The sequence below is a fragment of the Marmota marmota genome, unplaced genomic scaffold, assembly GCF_001458135.2.
Source record: "Marmota marmota marmota unplaced genomic scaffold, marMar, whole genome shotgun sequence".
Taxonomy (NCBI): Eukaryota; Metazoa; Chordata; class Mammalia; order Rodentia; family Sciuridae; genus Marmota; species Marmota marmota.
The window spans coordinates 41,564,046-41,580,040 of NW_026000108.1; the positions used below are offsets into that span (position 1 = coordinate 41,564,046).

At 34.5% G+C, this 15,995-nt stretch overlaps 1 protein-coding gene across 13 annotated transcripts in view; it reads right to left on the bottom strand.

The window, feature by feature from the left end:
- Clock (clock circadian regulator) overlaps window positions 1-15,995 on the bottom strand; it is a 111,869-nt gene that overhangs the window by 48,252 nt on the left and 47,622 nt on the right. For 10 of the 13 annotated variants that reach the window (XM_048784504.1, XM_048784498.1, XM_048784502.1 and 7 more), the window contains 4 exons: window positions 7,811-7,900; window positions 4,748-4,807; window positions 3,679-3,827; window positions 526-617 (listed from right to left, as the gene is read on the bottom strand). In XM_048784504.1, the coding sequence (XP_048640461.1) occupies window positions 526-617; window positions 3,679-3,827; window positions 4,748-4,807; window positions 7,811-7,857 (348 nt within the window). In that variant the 5' untranslated portion in view covers window positions 7,858-7,900. Of the gene's footprint in view, window positions 1-525; window positions 618-3,678; window positions 3,828-4,242; window positions 4,248-4,747; window positions 4,808-7,226; window positions 7,298-7,810; window positions 7,901-15,995 lie in introns of those variants that run through there. The other 3 variants (XM_048784508.1, XM_048784507.1, XM_048784509.1) reach the window with 2 other exon arrangements.

The window sequence follows — 15,995 nt, forward strand, 5'->3', positions numbered from 1 at the left end:
GGGGGGGGGGGGGGGCGGGTAAAGAAAGTAAAAGAAAAAAGACAACCATCTATGAACAAGGAATCAAGAGCTCTCACCAGACATCAAGTCTGCTGATGGACTGTTAGCCTCTAGAACTGTGAGAAATAAATTTCTGTTTTTCACAAGCCACCCAGTTTATGGTATTTTGGTATAGCAACTCAAATGGACTAAAACAGACATATTTCATAATAATATCTAACATGTAATGAGTAATAATTCTACTCTTTTTCAGATGCAGTTGGTATAGTCTCAGGTTCAGAATTCAGTATAGACTTTCATTAAGTATCTCAAAAATTCAGGTACTGAAAATATAAAAATTTGGTGCTACTCTATCAAACAGTATTATTTGTTTATAACACTTGATAAACTTTAATTGAATACATAATTGCAGTGAATTAAGATCTTCCATTATTAACAACACTTCTAAGACTATGTAACAATCACACACCTATGATTTCTTTGTGGAGGAAAACAAAACTTTTCAAAAATTAATTCTGAACATACCTCTAACATTAATTGTGTAAACTCTTCATTACTAAGGAATGTCGGTTTCCAGTCTTGTCGAATTTCACTAGCATCTGACTGTGCAGTGATTTCTGTAAACAGATTGACACATTAGTGACATCCTCCAATCACTCCAATTAAAGATGAGAATGACAGGCAACAACATTTATTGGTCTACATATCAAGAGGCCAGGTTCTGGTGTAAAATAAAATATTTGTGTTAATGTGGGAAGTTATCTCTTTGTTAATACCAGTCAACGGTTTTTGTTTTTGTTTTTTAAACCCTAAGGAACTATCTCTGATAGCCTTTATGGATGATAGGCAGGCCTGAGATTGCACTCTGTTTCATGCAATGACCAAATAAGTATAAGAACAAGCAGTTGGGCAAAGTGGTGCAGGCTTATAATCCCAGCTACTCACTTGAGAGGCATATAATATATGAAGAGTAACTAAAAGGCATAGCTACTAATTCCATGGAATACAGTCATTCTTTTAAAATTCATATCAATTACATAAATTTAGGGAAAAGGTCTTAAATTCTCAAGCAAACCCAGTGAAGTTTAAACACAGGCCAATTTCACAGGGTTAAGTACTTAAAAATTACCCTTTAACATAAATTTTATTTTTGTAAAAATTATATATTCAATTTTGGAGGGAAAAATGATCTACTTAATGCTCAAATTAATCCTCTACTGTCAGAGGGAAAAGCATGCATTTTGAGCCATTTCATTCAATAATTATTTATTAAATTCCTATAGTGTCTAAGAAACTGATTTTATAAATATGCCATCTATCAAAGGGTGATGAGATTAGTAAGAATACTATTTATAAAGGTAAAATGTAATGACAGTCATGGCAATAAAAATGAAGGTAAGCAATTCTAATACATTTACAAACAAATCAACAGAATTTGGTAACTCTCTTATGGTGCTGAAGTATATAAAAAAAAATCCAAAAGTATTTTTAAGTTTGAGTCCTGGCTGACTAAAAAAATGGTGGGATAAAAATGAAAAAGCTAAGTTAAGAGAAAGAAGTGACTTGACAAAAGGAAAATGAAATCAGTTTTAGATGTACTGAGTTTGAGGAGACTATGCAAAAGAAGTATCTAGAAGTTATCTGAAAATACAAGGTTGAATACTTTGTATCTAAAAGATTTGATAGTTTAACCCATTAAGTCTCAAGTTTTCAATTCTGCAAATATTTCAATGAAACTGATGTGGGTTAAAATAGGTTGGAAATCATAATCCAGAACTTGCATATTATTAATATGAGTAAATATAATAAAAATGTGGTAAAAGTATAATATTATGTAATATATAATACTATATTTAAGCATTTATAGATGTTCCACATCTGGGACAAATGAACAAAATGGGTTAATAGAGATACTATTGCCAAATCTATAGAAGGAGGCAACCAAGGAAAAAATGTAGAGAAATTAAGAGCACAAGGATAAGCCTTTGAGAAACATCCCATTTATAGAAAAAGAAAGAAAGAGGAAAGTAATTTTAATTAAGAAAGGGAAGAAGCAGTACAATTTAGTGAAGCCAAGGGAAAAGAAAGCCAATGAAGAATGGATATAAATTTCCAGGTTTATAGATATATACAAGAGGATGAGGTGTAAGAAAAAGCTTTTGATTTACTGGGGATGAGTGGATAATGTCATTAATGAAATTAACAACAGTAATTTCAAAGAGTGGTAAAACATAAACCAGTCTAGTGAGGCATTACTAAGTGAGCTAGGGAGAAGTAAAAAAGAAGCACTAATTACTATCTCTCCTCCTGAAAAGTTCTGCAGTTTCATTTAAGTCTGAAAAATGAAATATCCTTTTATCATTTTTTCTAATCTAGTATATCTGCTACCAAAACACTTGATATTCTTGAATTTTTTTTCCCCTTTGTGCTAGGGTTGTAACCTGGGGCCCTGCACATGATAAGTAAGTGAAGTGCTCTACCACTGAGCTACAAACCTCAGCCCCCTTCAAATTTTCTTTTCATGAATTGTTTAGTTAAGGTGATTTTCATTAATTAACAAATATTCAATTTTTAAAATATCATGTTTATTTCTCAGCTATAAACTGAAATTACCTTTTAAAATAACTTACAAGCTCCCCCCCCCTTTTTTTAGAGAGAGAGAGAAAAGAGAGAGAGAGAGAGAGAGAGAGAGAGAGAGAATTTTTTAATATTTATTTTTCAGTCTTCGGTAGACACATCTTTATTTTATTTTATTTTATTTATTTTTTTATGTGGTGCTGAGGATCGAACCCAGAGCCCCACGCATGCCAGCGAGCGCATTACCGCTTGAGCCACATCCCCAACCACCCACCCTTTTATTTATTTATTTTTTTTAGTTGTAGATGGACACAATACCTTTATTTATTTGTTTTTATTTTTATGTGGTGCTGGGGAACGAACCCAGTGCTCACACATGCTAGGCAAGTGTTCTACCACTGAGCCACAACCCCAGCCCCTTACAAGGCCCTTATTAGATGTGATCTTTTCCCTTCTTTCAAATCACCCATAACATTCCAACAAAACATGCTCCAGTTACAATGAAGTCTCCTTGCTTCTCTTTTGCATATGCTACCTTCTTTTATGTAAAATGAAGTTTTCCTTACTTAATCTAAGACTCAGTTGAAAAATTAATTATTTTAAAGTTTTATCTGATATATTCTTTCCTTTGTGTTACCATTTCGAATTTATAGTTTTTAAGCATTATTCATATCATGGTCATTTGTATTATAATTATCTACTTAATGTTTGTCTCCCCTGGCTTGAGATACTTGAGGACCAAGAATGTTATCCTGCATCATAAAGATCTAGGATATTGTAGGCACGATATAACTGTTAGTTGAGTGAAAGAAAGAACATACCAGGAAATCTGTTTATAAAGGTGATTGGTTTCTTTCATGTCCATAATCCAAGCTACTTGAGAGACTAAGCAGGAGGATTGCTAGTTTGAAGCTAGCGTGGGCAACTTTGCAAGATCTCTTAAAAACCAATAACAACATTATCAACAAAAAACTCTTTGAATAAAGTTGAGGGAGGATCCAATCTTCCACATCTGTGCCAAGATCCTAACTCATCATACTTTAAGAGATAGTCTTATTCAAAAACAACAACAAAAAAACGTTTTACAAATTAAAAATTTACCTTTATGTTTTCGTAAAAAATCAATGCTCTTCTGCAAAACAGTAGATTTGTCCATCTTTCTAGCATTACCAGGAAGCATGGATCCCAGTTCTTTAATAAGAACATTAAATTGATCTCTTCGTTTCTTTTCAGATTTGTTTCTTGATACTCTAATGAGAAAAGAAATTAAATAAGCAGGTTTTTTTAAACAAACTATTACAAAACAATTTAAAAACTCAATTTGGATGCAACATAACATGTATTTCTGTAAATACAGACAGTGATAAATATTTATTTCCAAGGTTTCCAACAATATAGGGTTAATCTTGACAACAAATTTTCATCTCAGTTTACCACTTAAGAAGCTTTGATTTATCCAACATTCGACAAACATGTTTTGTATGAAAATACCAATAAGACAAACTGAGTTCACATTGCAAGTTTCAGTTCTCTAATATTCCCAAGGATTATAAATTTACAAGATTATAAACATTAATGAGATACATTTTATGGAAGTATATGGAATATGTATTAAAAACTAGTGAATAGGAAAAAATTACCCACCATGTAAGTTTTAAACTATACACACGTCTAAAAATGAAACTTTCTCTACTCCCAGATTTACTCACAAAGGTGAATAATCTATACTTCAAAGACCCAGCCTCCAATATAGAGTTGTAACATTTTGTATCTCTATTAGGAAATGAGCCCCAATTTTTCACCTAAGCATTAATGAATAATTATTGTTATTCTATGTGAAGCAGCAACCAATAAACAAAGGGCTCTTGAGACAAATAAACCCAATTATTTATAAAGCAATTAATCATTTTATAAGAAATCCAATTACTTGCTCTATAAATCAGATTTTTCTTTTAGTTTTTGTTTAAGCATAGATATTTTTCCAAAAGGTCAAAGAATAATTTTATTTAATGTATAAACTGCATATTGATGTTCTAAACTCTTCTCCTTTGCTAATATACATAAATTCTAAAAGAAGACAACTCTTGGAAATCATTAATTTTCTATTTGCTCACAATTACATTTATGTATCATTCATTTATTTCCTATTTCACATCTCACATCAAGCTACCTTTTTGCTTTGTCCTTGTCATCTTCTTCCACCAACCCATCAAAAATACTACTGTCATCTCTAAAAGAAAGAAGAAAGTATATAAAGTAAGAGCAGACTAACCAAGCAACAGCAACACTAAAGTGCCAGGTGATTTCATTTGGTTAAATCCTAGGATGTTTGTAAAGTCAATGGATTGCATAAGCTCAATAACTACTAACCTATTTTCTAATAAAGTTCAGCTATGTTTAAATTTTGAAAGTTTTTTACATATGTAAATTTTAGAAGTATTTATCTTAGCACTACTATAGATACACAGCAACAATGCTAAGCAAGAAATTAACCATTTTAAATATCTTGTTTCAAACTTTTAATGACCAGTGAAAACCTATAGAAAGTCCATTTGTCGTTATATAAATTATTCACTTGGAATTATTTTTATTAACTATAATAACAGGGCTGTGGTTGTGGCTCAGTGGTAGAGCGCTTGCCTAGCATGTTCGAAACTCTGGGTTCAATCCTCAGCACCACATAAAAATAAACAAAATAAAACTATTGTGTCCAACTAAAAAATAAATATTTAACACATTAATACCTTTTCATCCATTTACTGATCTATTTGACAAATATTTATTAGCACTCATGTACTGGGGTCTATTTTGGATGTGGTTACAAAGCAGTGAATAAGACATGTAGCTGCTCTCTTACAGCTTATTTTTTAGTAGAAATAAACATGAAAATTTGTGACAATAGGTCTTATTTTTATAAAAGAGATAATGTTTTAGTTACTGGGGGTTACTTTAGCTTGAATGCATGAGGAAGGACCAGTCAAGTTCCATTTAGGGAAGGATATATTGAGATGGAGAGCAGTGATCTAAGTGAGAAGACAGAGTAGCTATGGAAGGAACTGAGGGAAGAATATTATAGAGAATTACATCAAGAGTACTAGTGGCTAACTTCTTAAGCTAAGGAATGATATTAAACAGTTTCCAGTGGCTTATGAACTTTTGTGTGGATTCTCCATTTACTACTTTAGCCACAGCTTTCTAGGACTCATAAAGCCTAGTAGCCAGGGCTGGGGTTGTGGCTCAGCGATAATAGCGCTCGCCTAGCATGTGTGGGGCAGCACCATATAATAAAATAAAATAAAGGAACTGTGTCTAACTACAACTAAAACAAAAAAAAGGCTAGTAGCCCATAAGGTGCTTGTTGGATTCACTATTGAGGTAAGCCGTAAACTGTGTTTCATGGAAGTCCGTGACTAGATTTTAGGGATTCTATTTATGCCCCCAAATCATAATATTCAGAGACATAAGGAACCCACTTTATGTATCAACACATAGATATCAGACCTAAAGTCCTATTTTCTAGAATGAAAACTGGCAATCATTAAAAAACCTAGGAGCAAAATCATATTTAATCCCTCTGGGGCAGTGAAGAAATATCCCTTCTGAGGGAAGAGTTCTCAGAGATTACATATGCAACTATGGCAGGATCCAAAGCTATAGTCATTGTGAGGCAACCTCCCTAAAGAAATTCTTTGCCCCTTAGGGCTTATGTTCTGGTAGAACACAAATTATCACTATTTAATTCACAGAAAGGGAAGAGGGCTGCCTTCAGATGTCAATAGTCACTTCTGTGTGCAACTCAGGTAAAACTCTTAAAAAAGAATCCTCCACAGGCAAATCACAGTGTGCAATATAATAAAGGCACGTAACTTTAGGGTCAGACATATCAACACAGGTTAAGATTCCAGCTCATTGCTTACCAGCTATGTGACCTTAAACAAGTTATTCAACCTCCTTGACCTACAACTGTAAAATCCTATGAAATTATTGTGAGGTTAAATAAAATAATATGTAAAAATATTTTGGGGCTGGAGTTGTAGCTCAGTGGCACAGTGCTTTGCCTAGCATGTGTGAGGCACTGGTTTGGTCCTTAGCACCACATAAAAATAAACATATAAAACAAAGGCATTCTATCCATCTACAACTACCAAAAATTTTCTTTAAAAAAATTCTGTTGAATGTTTTTTTAAAATCTTTTTTAAAAATGCTGTTGAAGGGTAGGTGCTTCAAAATTATTCTATTTCATCAAATTTAAGACCCTACTAGCTATACGATTCACACTTATGTATCCTAAGGAAAAAATGCTACCAATTAAATTATAAGTTAATTCTAAGACTCATCAAATGTTAGATGTTAAAATGCTAAAATACAAACTAAAAAAAAAAAAAAAAAAACACCTTAGAGTCAAAGAAATAAGGTTTGTCCTTTTCCCAAGAATGAAATTTAAAGGTTAAAATTCAACTAATTCAAAGAGATTCTCTTTGAAACTGCAAGCACCAAACTGTTTTAACGTCCGAATTTCCTCTAAGAATGAAGGCTGAGGACCTGATCCCTGGATCTAATGGGCACCAGGGAAGCTGGTAGAATTGTTTCCTAGTTAAACCTACATATATAGATTTATGTATATAATATATGTATATTTTCTACCCTACCTTTTTTCACACTGTGACTCCTCACCTCCTATGAAAGTTTTCTTTTCACCTAAGTCCCCGAAAATGGAAATCTGAGAAAGAAAAAGATCTCTATTTTCCTCAGAGCTGGCTTTGAATAAAATCTATTCCCTTACCAACCTGTTTTCTGAGATTTAGTGGAGCATAATAAAAGGTATTCTCTCTCCCCAGTTTCATAATAATCCCAATTATAGTTACCTCTCATCAGTCACAAATGCCAAGATGCTTGAAGGGATGAAGTTAGCACCAAGAGATTCTAGAAGGTGCCAAGGAAACATTTGCAATTGTTACAATTTCCTTCAGAGCAGCTTTTGACCAAATTATTCAAAATTACAATTCAAGACCTATTTAAATCACAAGCCATATGCTGCTGACTTTGGCTCTTGTAAAATACTTATGTACCTTACTTTATAACACGTTTGTCATGTTTGTTCAATACAAAAATTAAATATAATAGTAATTATGTTTAAGCACAAAACTTCTATTGATTTGATATAGACCATTGTTTAATAGTGAATTTAAAGTAGTCTTATATAATTCAAAATAAGGAGTTTCTAAAAACATACCTGTCAACAATTGAGCTCATTTTACTACAGCTTACGGTAAACAACATAACATATTACGTTTTCGTCTTGTGGTAGACATTTGTACTTCTCCTTGGACGAAAAGAAAAATAATTGTCATTAGTTTTCTAAAACACTTCCTTCTACAAAGTTACCTTGAAAAATATCACATGTCATCATGTATACTATATGTTATATATTATATGTTACCATTTATGTTAATTCACTGATAGGGCTAGGTAGGTATGCTAGGTAGGTAGGTATGCTATGGTTGGAGGAGGAAGATCAATGGAGGTTTATATTTTGTCCCTGGTGAATGGAGCCCTCTCTCTGCTCCCTAGTTGCCATGTCCTGAGCTGCTTTTCTCCACCATGCTCTTTAGTCATGATGTTCTGCCTCAGCTCAAACCCAGGACTTCGGAGTTTGCCTACCATGGACTGACTTTGAAAATGTGAGCCAAAATACACTCTTCCTCCTCTAAGCTGTTCTCTTCTGGTCTTTTGGTCACAGCAAGAAAAACTTAATAAACAATCGGCAATAAAAAATCTGATGAAACCCTATTTTCCCCTAATCAGTGGGGCACGCTTTGGAAATAAAGGGATGAAAGACACAGTCTCTGTAAGCAAAAATTTGCAATGAACACAGAAGAAGATACTAAATAATTACATTAAGATACATAATGAGGCAAATATTGGCAATGACATCCCTGGTAAAGGAGTAATTAGGTTTGCCCATGGAAATAAGAGGGCAAAGTCTGAAGGAACAGTCTTGAGGACAACAAGTCTCGTCAAGAGTCAAGATTCTTGTTACTGAAAGTATGTTCCAGATGCCAGCAGCATCAGCATCTTCTGAGATTCTGTTAATTGGCAAATCTTGGGTTCAATCACAGTCCTATGAATCACAATCTACCTTTTCACAAGATCTCCTTGTAATGTATATAACCATTTAAGTTTGAGAAGTAAAAGACTAAAAGACAGGAAGGGGTAACAGCTGAAAAGACTCTAAGCCAAAGGAATGGAAATTTACAAAAGCACAGGGCTTCATGAAATGAGAGAACTTATTTGGTAACTCAAGAGATTCAGTATTTTCTTCATAGGAAAACTAGGCATATTACAATGTAAAGTTTTAATTACTAGAGCATAAAGTGAAAAGAGGAGTGGTGGAGGGGTAAAGGCAAATCAGTAGAGAAGAGCCTTAAATAAATAAAGGGCCTCACACCTTTTATACACAGAAGAAATTAAAACTCACTGCTTTTAAACTGAATCACAAGCCTAAAATTTGACTCCCTAAATTCTATGTAGATTTCCTGAAAATATAAGGCAGATTTATCTTATGTCTATAGTCATGAATTAAATACTTAATAACTATCTTGAGTCTATGAAACATACTAACAGTTTGAGGCATAAGAAATTCTACTTTAAACATAATCATCTTTCTTTAAAAGTTAGAATATGTAACTCCAACTAAACCAAAGAAATTTAAAGTACTATTAAGAAAGGAGAATCTAACATATTCTGCTGTTAACAGACAAGAGTAGTAGGAATATGAAGTTAAGGGGATAATTCTACAGACTGAGCCGGTGCATTGGCCCTCGACATGCTTTCTTTTTTAAAAAAATTATTTTTGTTTTAATTAGTTATACATGACAGTAGAATGCATTTATATACTTTAATATATCATTCATAGATGGGATATAATTTCTCATTTTTCTGAGTGTACATGTTGCAGAATCATATTGGTCATGTAGTCACATATATACATACAGTAATAATGTCTGTTTCATTCTACTATCTTTCCTATCCCCACATCCCCTCCCCTCCCCTTCCATCACTTCCCTCTACCTAATCTAAGGTGATGTTATTCCCTAGTGCCACCTGCCTTATTGTGAATTAGCATCTACATATAGAGAAAACATTTGGCCTTTGGTTTTATGGGGTTGGCTTATATCACTTAGCATGATATTCTCCAACTCCAACCATTTACTGGCAAATTCCATAATTTTACTCTTCTTTAAAGCTGAGTAATATTCCATTGAGTACATATACCACATTTTCTTTATCCATTCATCTACTGAGGGATACCTAGGTTGGTTCCATAGTCTAGCTATTGTGAATTGAGCTGCTATAAACATTGATGTGGTTGCATCACTATTCCTATTAAAATCCCAATGACATTCTTCATAGAATTAGAAAAAGCAATCATGAGATTTATTTGGAAAAATAAGAGACCCAGAATAGCTAAAGCAATCCTTAGCAAGAAAAGTGAAGCAGGAGACATCACAATACCAGACCTTAAACTATACTACAGAACTGTAGTAATAAAAATGCATGGTATTGGCACCAAAATAGATGTGTAGACCAATGGTACAGAATACAAGACACAAGAGACAAACCCACATAAAAATGGTTATCTCATACTAGACAAAGGTGCCAAAAACATTCACTGAAGAAAAGATAGTCTATTCAATAAAAGGCAAAACTGGAAATCCATATGTAGCAAAATGAAATTAAACCTCTAGCTATAGTCCTATACAAAAAATCAACTCAAAGTCAATCAAAGACTTACGCACTAGAACAGAGACCCTGAGTCTAATAGAAGAAAAAATAGGCCCAAATCTTCCACCACGTCGGCCTAGGATCTGACTTCCTTATCAAGACTACTAAAGCGCAAGGTGTAAAATCAAAATTTAATAAATGGGATGGATTCAAATTAAAAAGCTTTTTCTCAGCAAAGGAAACAATTAATAAAGTGAGGAGAGAGCCTACAGATTGGGAGAAAATCTTTACCACATGCACCTCCAATAAAGCATTAATCTGTGGGATATATAAAGAACTCAAAAAACTCAACACCAAAAAAGCAAATAACCCAATCAATAAATGGGCTAGGGAACTGAACAGACACTTTCACAGAAGAAGAAATACAACTGATCAACAATTATATAAAAAAGTGTTTGACGTGCTTTCTTTTAAAAGCAATTACCTAAGACCAGTTTGGTACTGTTCTGGCTTAAGTCAATAGGATGTTACATTCATTGCAAAACAACTTGTTATCCTCACAGCTATTGCAAGAAATGGAATACCCCACCCTGCCAATGAGGAGGACATAACTTGTCCTGAAAGGGAATTTTTGAGACCTTTATACAGACCAAAGATTTGAAGACTCAGGAAGAGAAGATAATTAGAAGCAAAAGTCAATGAACATAAAATCTCTAAAACATGTTCCAAATAGAGTTGGTCACCATGAGCCGAAGTGACCGAGAGTTGTCTTCAGATCTTCAGCATATCATTTTAATATCTCTGTAATAGTAACATCTACTGCACCCCCCATAGATTTTGCCTGGGTACCTGTCGGTAAAATAACGCACAGCAGAGACTTAAAAATCTGATGCTATTCTACTGTCAGTCAGGAATTGGGAGGTAGTAGCTAGGTGGGACTTTCTAGAAACTTCCATAAGACCCCAATTTTAAAAACTAAGGAACAAAGGGGCAAGTTGTTCCTGTCTGGAGACAACCCATTCTTTCCCTTGAGGACATCTTTCCTTTCTCCTAAACTGTGCTATACTACATTTGGTGTTTTGTTTGACATTTTCTCCAGTGGTAACATGTTAGGGTCTGTAAACAAGTCTGGATGGCACCTGGCATTTTGCCAGAGGGAGTGGTTTGTGAAGTAACGCCAGTGAGCCATTAAGTGTGGAGATTCCTTATTGGTTGACTGCTGTATCTAGTTTATGTTAATTAAGATAAGCTGTGTGGAATGTATATATACCACTTCTGTCCTACAATAAAGGGCTCCCACTCCTGCTGTATCAATGTACACAAGAGCAGAAGAGAGAATAATGCTTGATAAATGAAACTGCACTGCCTTTATAGTTTTGGCTGCAGAAAAGGCACTGTGAAGGCCAAGAATTCTTAAAAGAAAATGACTGAAGGAGTCAAAAGTAAGAGTTAAAAAGACTAACACATGATAAAATACTCTTGATTTTTAAGTGTCTGGGCTAACATGTGCAAATGGAACATATAATTGCAGAAATTTATGGCCAGAAGAGAATTTAAAGATCATTTAAGAACACTCCCCTGATCCAACAGAAGAAATACTTATCATGGTAATGATAGAGATTGGCTCTATCATTAGACAAAAAAAAAAAATAGGGCAAAGGTAACAGTCAGTTTGGGTGAATTAAAAAAGAACAGTACTACTGAAAAGGTCAGATTTGAGCCTTACTTAACAAGACACCTAATAAGCCATCAGGATGCCTGTTTAGTTATCAAAGGGTAGAAGATCAAGATGGTGGAGTAGAGGGTGGCTATGATTTCAGTTGCTCCATGGTTTGAGATTCAAGCAGCAGGATTATTGCTTCTCAGTGAGTGCTGGGATGCTACTGGGACACTACAAATTAAGAGGGTAGAGACTCTGCTGCTGAGCTAATCCCAGCCAAGAGATGCTGTATCTTGCTCCACACACAAACTACCATGCTCAAACTTTGTGATATTTTGATACAAACAATTGAAGTGACAAAAACTCCAAATTAATGACCAGGCCCTAAGTATGAATGGCTTGGGAATGGCCCTTGGGCCCCACACATAGACACCCACTCCTATGGCAAAAAGAGAATTAAAACAAAGACTGGGATGTGTGCAGTAGCACATGCCTATAATCCCAGCAGTTTGGGAAATTGAGGAAGGAGGATCACAAAGCCAGCCTCAACAACTTAGGGAGACCCTCTGCAACTTGGCGAGACTTTGTCTCAAAATACAAAATAAAAAGGGTTGGGACGTGGCTCAGTGGTAAAGTGCCCCTGGGTTCAATCCCTGGTTTAAAAAAAACAAAAGAAAAAATGACTGTGGATACCACATCTAAGAGGGATCTCCAATCTATTTCTCCCAAACCATTTAAGAATGTCTACAGTTGTTCAGTGAAGAAGAGCAACCTCACATACCCTGCTACATACAGCACAACTACCAAATCTCCACGAAGGACCTGATTCTTTTGAGACCTACAAAGAAAGTGGAATCCTCAAGCTCTAACACAAAGTACACTGTATCAAAATATGCTACTCATTGCCAAAGAACTAACAGGGAAACTATATTTCAAAACCCACTTGGAAATATATTGAAAAACACAACAACCTGATATCCAAAAATACCTTGGGCAAGAGAAGGCTAGGTAGGCCCTAAAAAGAACTACACATAAGCCAGGGAGAGAAATGTACAAAACCCAACAAAGAAATACAAGAAATAAGAAAAAATATGGTAACATGATGTTTACTACAGTTCATAATTCATTAGCAAGAGACTCAAAGATATTGAAGTGGGTGCAATACCACATAAGGAATTCAAAACAATGACTCTAAAATGGATTAATAAATTCCAAGAGAATACAGAAAAAACAACTAAATGAATTTAGGAAGTCAGGACAGGATAAGAATGAGAAATTCAAAAAGGAGATAGAGATACTGAAAAGGAAACAAATGAAAGACACAATAAATCAAATAACATGTTTAATTGAAAGTCTCTCTAAAAGTGAAGCAGGCATCACAATACCAGACTTTAAATTATGCTACAGAGTTACCATAACAAAAACATCATGGTACTGGCACCAAAACAGGCACAAAGACCAATGGAATAAAACAGAAGACACAGAGACAAACTCACATAAATATAGGTATGTCATACTAGACAAAGACACCAACAAAATACATTGGAGAAAAGATAGCATATTCAACAAGTGGTGTTGGGAAAATTGGAAATTCATATGTAGTAGAATGAAATTTAACCCCTTTCTCTCACCCTACAGAAAACTCAACTCAAAGTGGATCAAAGAGCTAGATTAATATCTAGATCAGAAACCCTGCTTCTACTAGAAGAAAATGTCAGCTTAGGGACTGACTTCCTCAACAAGATAACTAAAATAAAAAAATCAATAAATGGGATGGTATCAAACCAAAAAGCTTCTTCACCACAAAGAAAAGAATCAAAACAATCAAGAGCATGAAGAGATCACCTACAGAATGGGAGAAAATCTTTGCAACCTGCACCTCAGATAAGCTGTCAATTTCCAGTATATACAAAGAACTCAGAAAACTTAGCACCAAAAAATCCAAATAGCCCGATGAATAAAAGGGGAAAAAAAATAAACAGATACTTTTCAATAGAACAAATACAAATACACAGCAAATATAAGAAAAAATATTCAACATCTCTAACAATTAGAGAAATGCAAATTAAAACCACACTAAGAATTCATTTCACTCCAGCCAGAATAGCAATTATCAAGAATACAAGTAATAATAAATGTTGGCAAGAATGTGGGGAAAAGGGTACACTCATATATTCCTGATGGGACTACTAATTGGTGCAACCACTCTGGAGAGCAGTATGGAGATTCCTCAAAAAATTAAGAATGGAACCACCATTTGACTCAGTTATCCCACTTCATGATATATATCCAAAGAATCTAAATTGGCAATACTACAGTGATGCAGCTAAATCAATGTTTATAGCAGGTCAATTCACAAGAGCTAAGCTATGAAGCCAACCTAGGTGTCCTTCAACAGATAAATGGATAAAGAAAATGTGGTATATAAAAACAATGGAGTATTACTCAGCTATAAAGAATGACTTTATGATATTTGCTGGTAAATGGATGGACCTCAAGATTATCATGTTAAGTGAAATAAGCCAATCCCAAAAAACCAAAGGTCAAATGTTTTCTCTGACATGTGGAAGCTTACCCACAATCAGGGGAGGAGAGAGGAAAAAATCAGCAGTTTTGTGGATTAGACAAAGGTAAATGAAAGGAAGGGAAGGGGGACAGGAATAGGAAAGACAGGAATGAACCTGACATAACTTTCCTATGTACATACATGAATACACCACAGTGAATCTCAACATCATATACACGACTGAGATCCTAATTAGAATAAGATATATTCCATGCTTGTATAATTATATGGATTCTAGATAAAATGGATTCTATTGTCATTTATAACTACAAAATAACCGATAAAATAAAATAAAGGCACAAAACACCTCAAAAAAAAAAGATTAAAAAAAAATAAAGTCTGTCTAAGGTGCTAAAAACATGCATTGGAGAAAATATAGCCTCTTCAACAAATGGTGCTGGGAAAACTGAAAATCCATATGCAACAAAATAAAATTAAACCTCTATCTCTCACCATGCACAAAAATTAACTCAAAATGGATCAAGAACCTAGGAATTAAACCAGAGACCCTGAGCCTAATAGAAGAAAAAGTAGGCCCTAATCTTCATCATGTGGGACTAGGCCCCAACTTCCTTAATAAGACTCCTATAGTGCAAAAAATTAAAACCAAGAATCAATAAATGAGATGGATTCAAACTAAAAAGTTTCTTCTCAGCAAAAGAAACAATCTGTAAGGTGAATAGAGATCCTACATCTTGGGAGTCAATTTTTACCCCTCACACATCAGATAGAGCACTAATCTTTAGGGTATAGAAAGAACACAAAAAGCTAAACATCAAAAAAACAAATAACCCAATCAATAAATGGGCCAAGGACCTGAACAGACACTTCTCAGAAGAGGATATACAATCAATCAACAAATACATGAAAAAATGTTCATTATCTCTAGCAATTAGAGTAATGCAAATCAAAATTACTCTAAGATATCATCTCACTTCAGTCAGAATGGCAACTATTATGCATACAGACAACAGTAAGTGTTGGCGAGGATGTGGGGGAAAAGGTAAACTCATACACTGCTGGTGGGACTGCAAATTGGTGCAGCCAATATGGAAAGCAGTATGGAGATTCCTTAAAAAACTGGGAATGGAACCACCATTTGACCCAGCTATCCCACTCCTTGGTCTATACTCAAAGGACTTAAAAACAGTATACTATAGGGACACAGCCACATCAATGTTTACAGCAGCACAATTCACAATAGCTAAACTGTGGAACCAACCTAGATGCCCTTCAGTAGATGGATTAAAAAAAATGTGGCATATATACACAATGGAATATAACTCAGCAATAAAAGAGAATAAAATCATGGCATTTGCAGGATGCAAATGGATGGCACTGGAGAAGATAATGCTAAGTGAAGTTAGCCAATCCCCCCAAAACAAATGTCTAATGTTTTCTCTGAAAAAAGGAGGCTGACTCATAGTGGGGTAGGGAGGCAGAGCATGGGAGGAAAAGATGAACTCT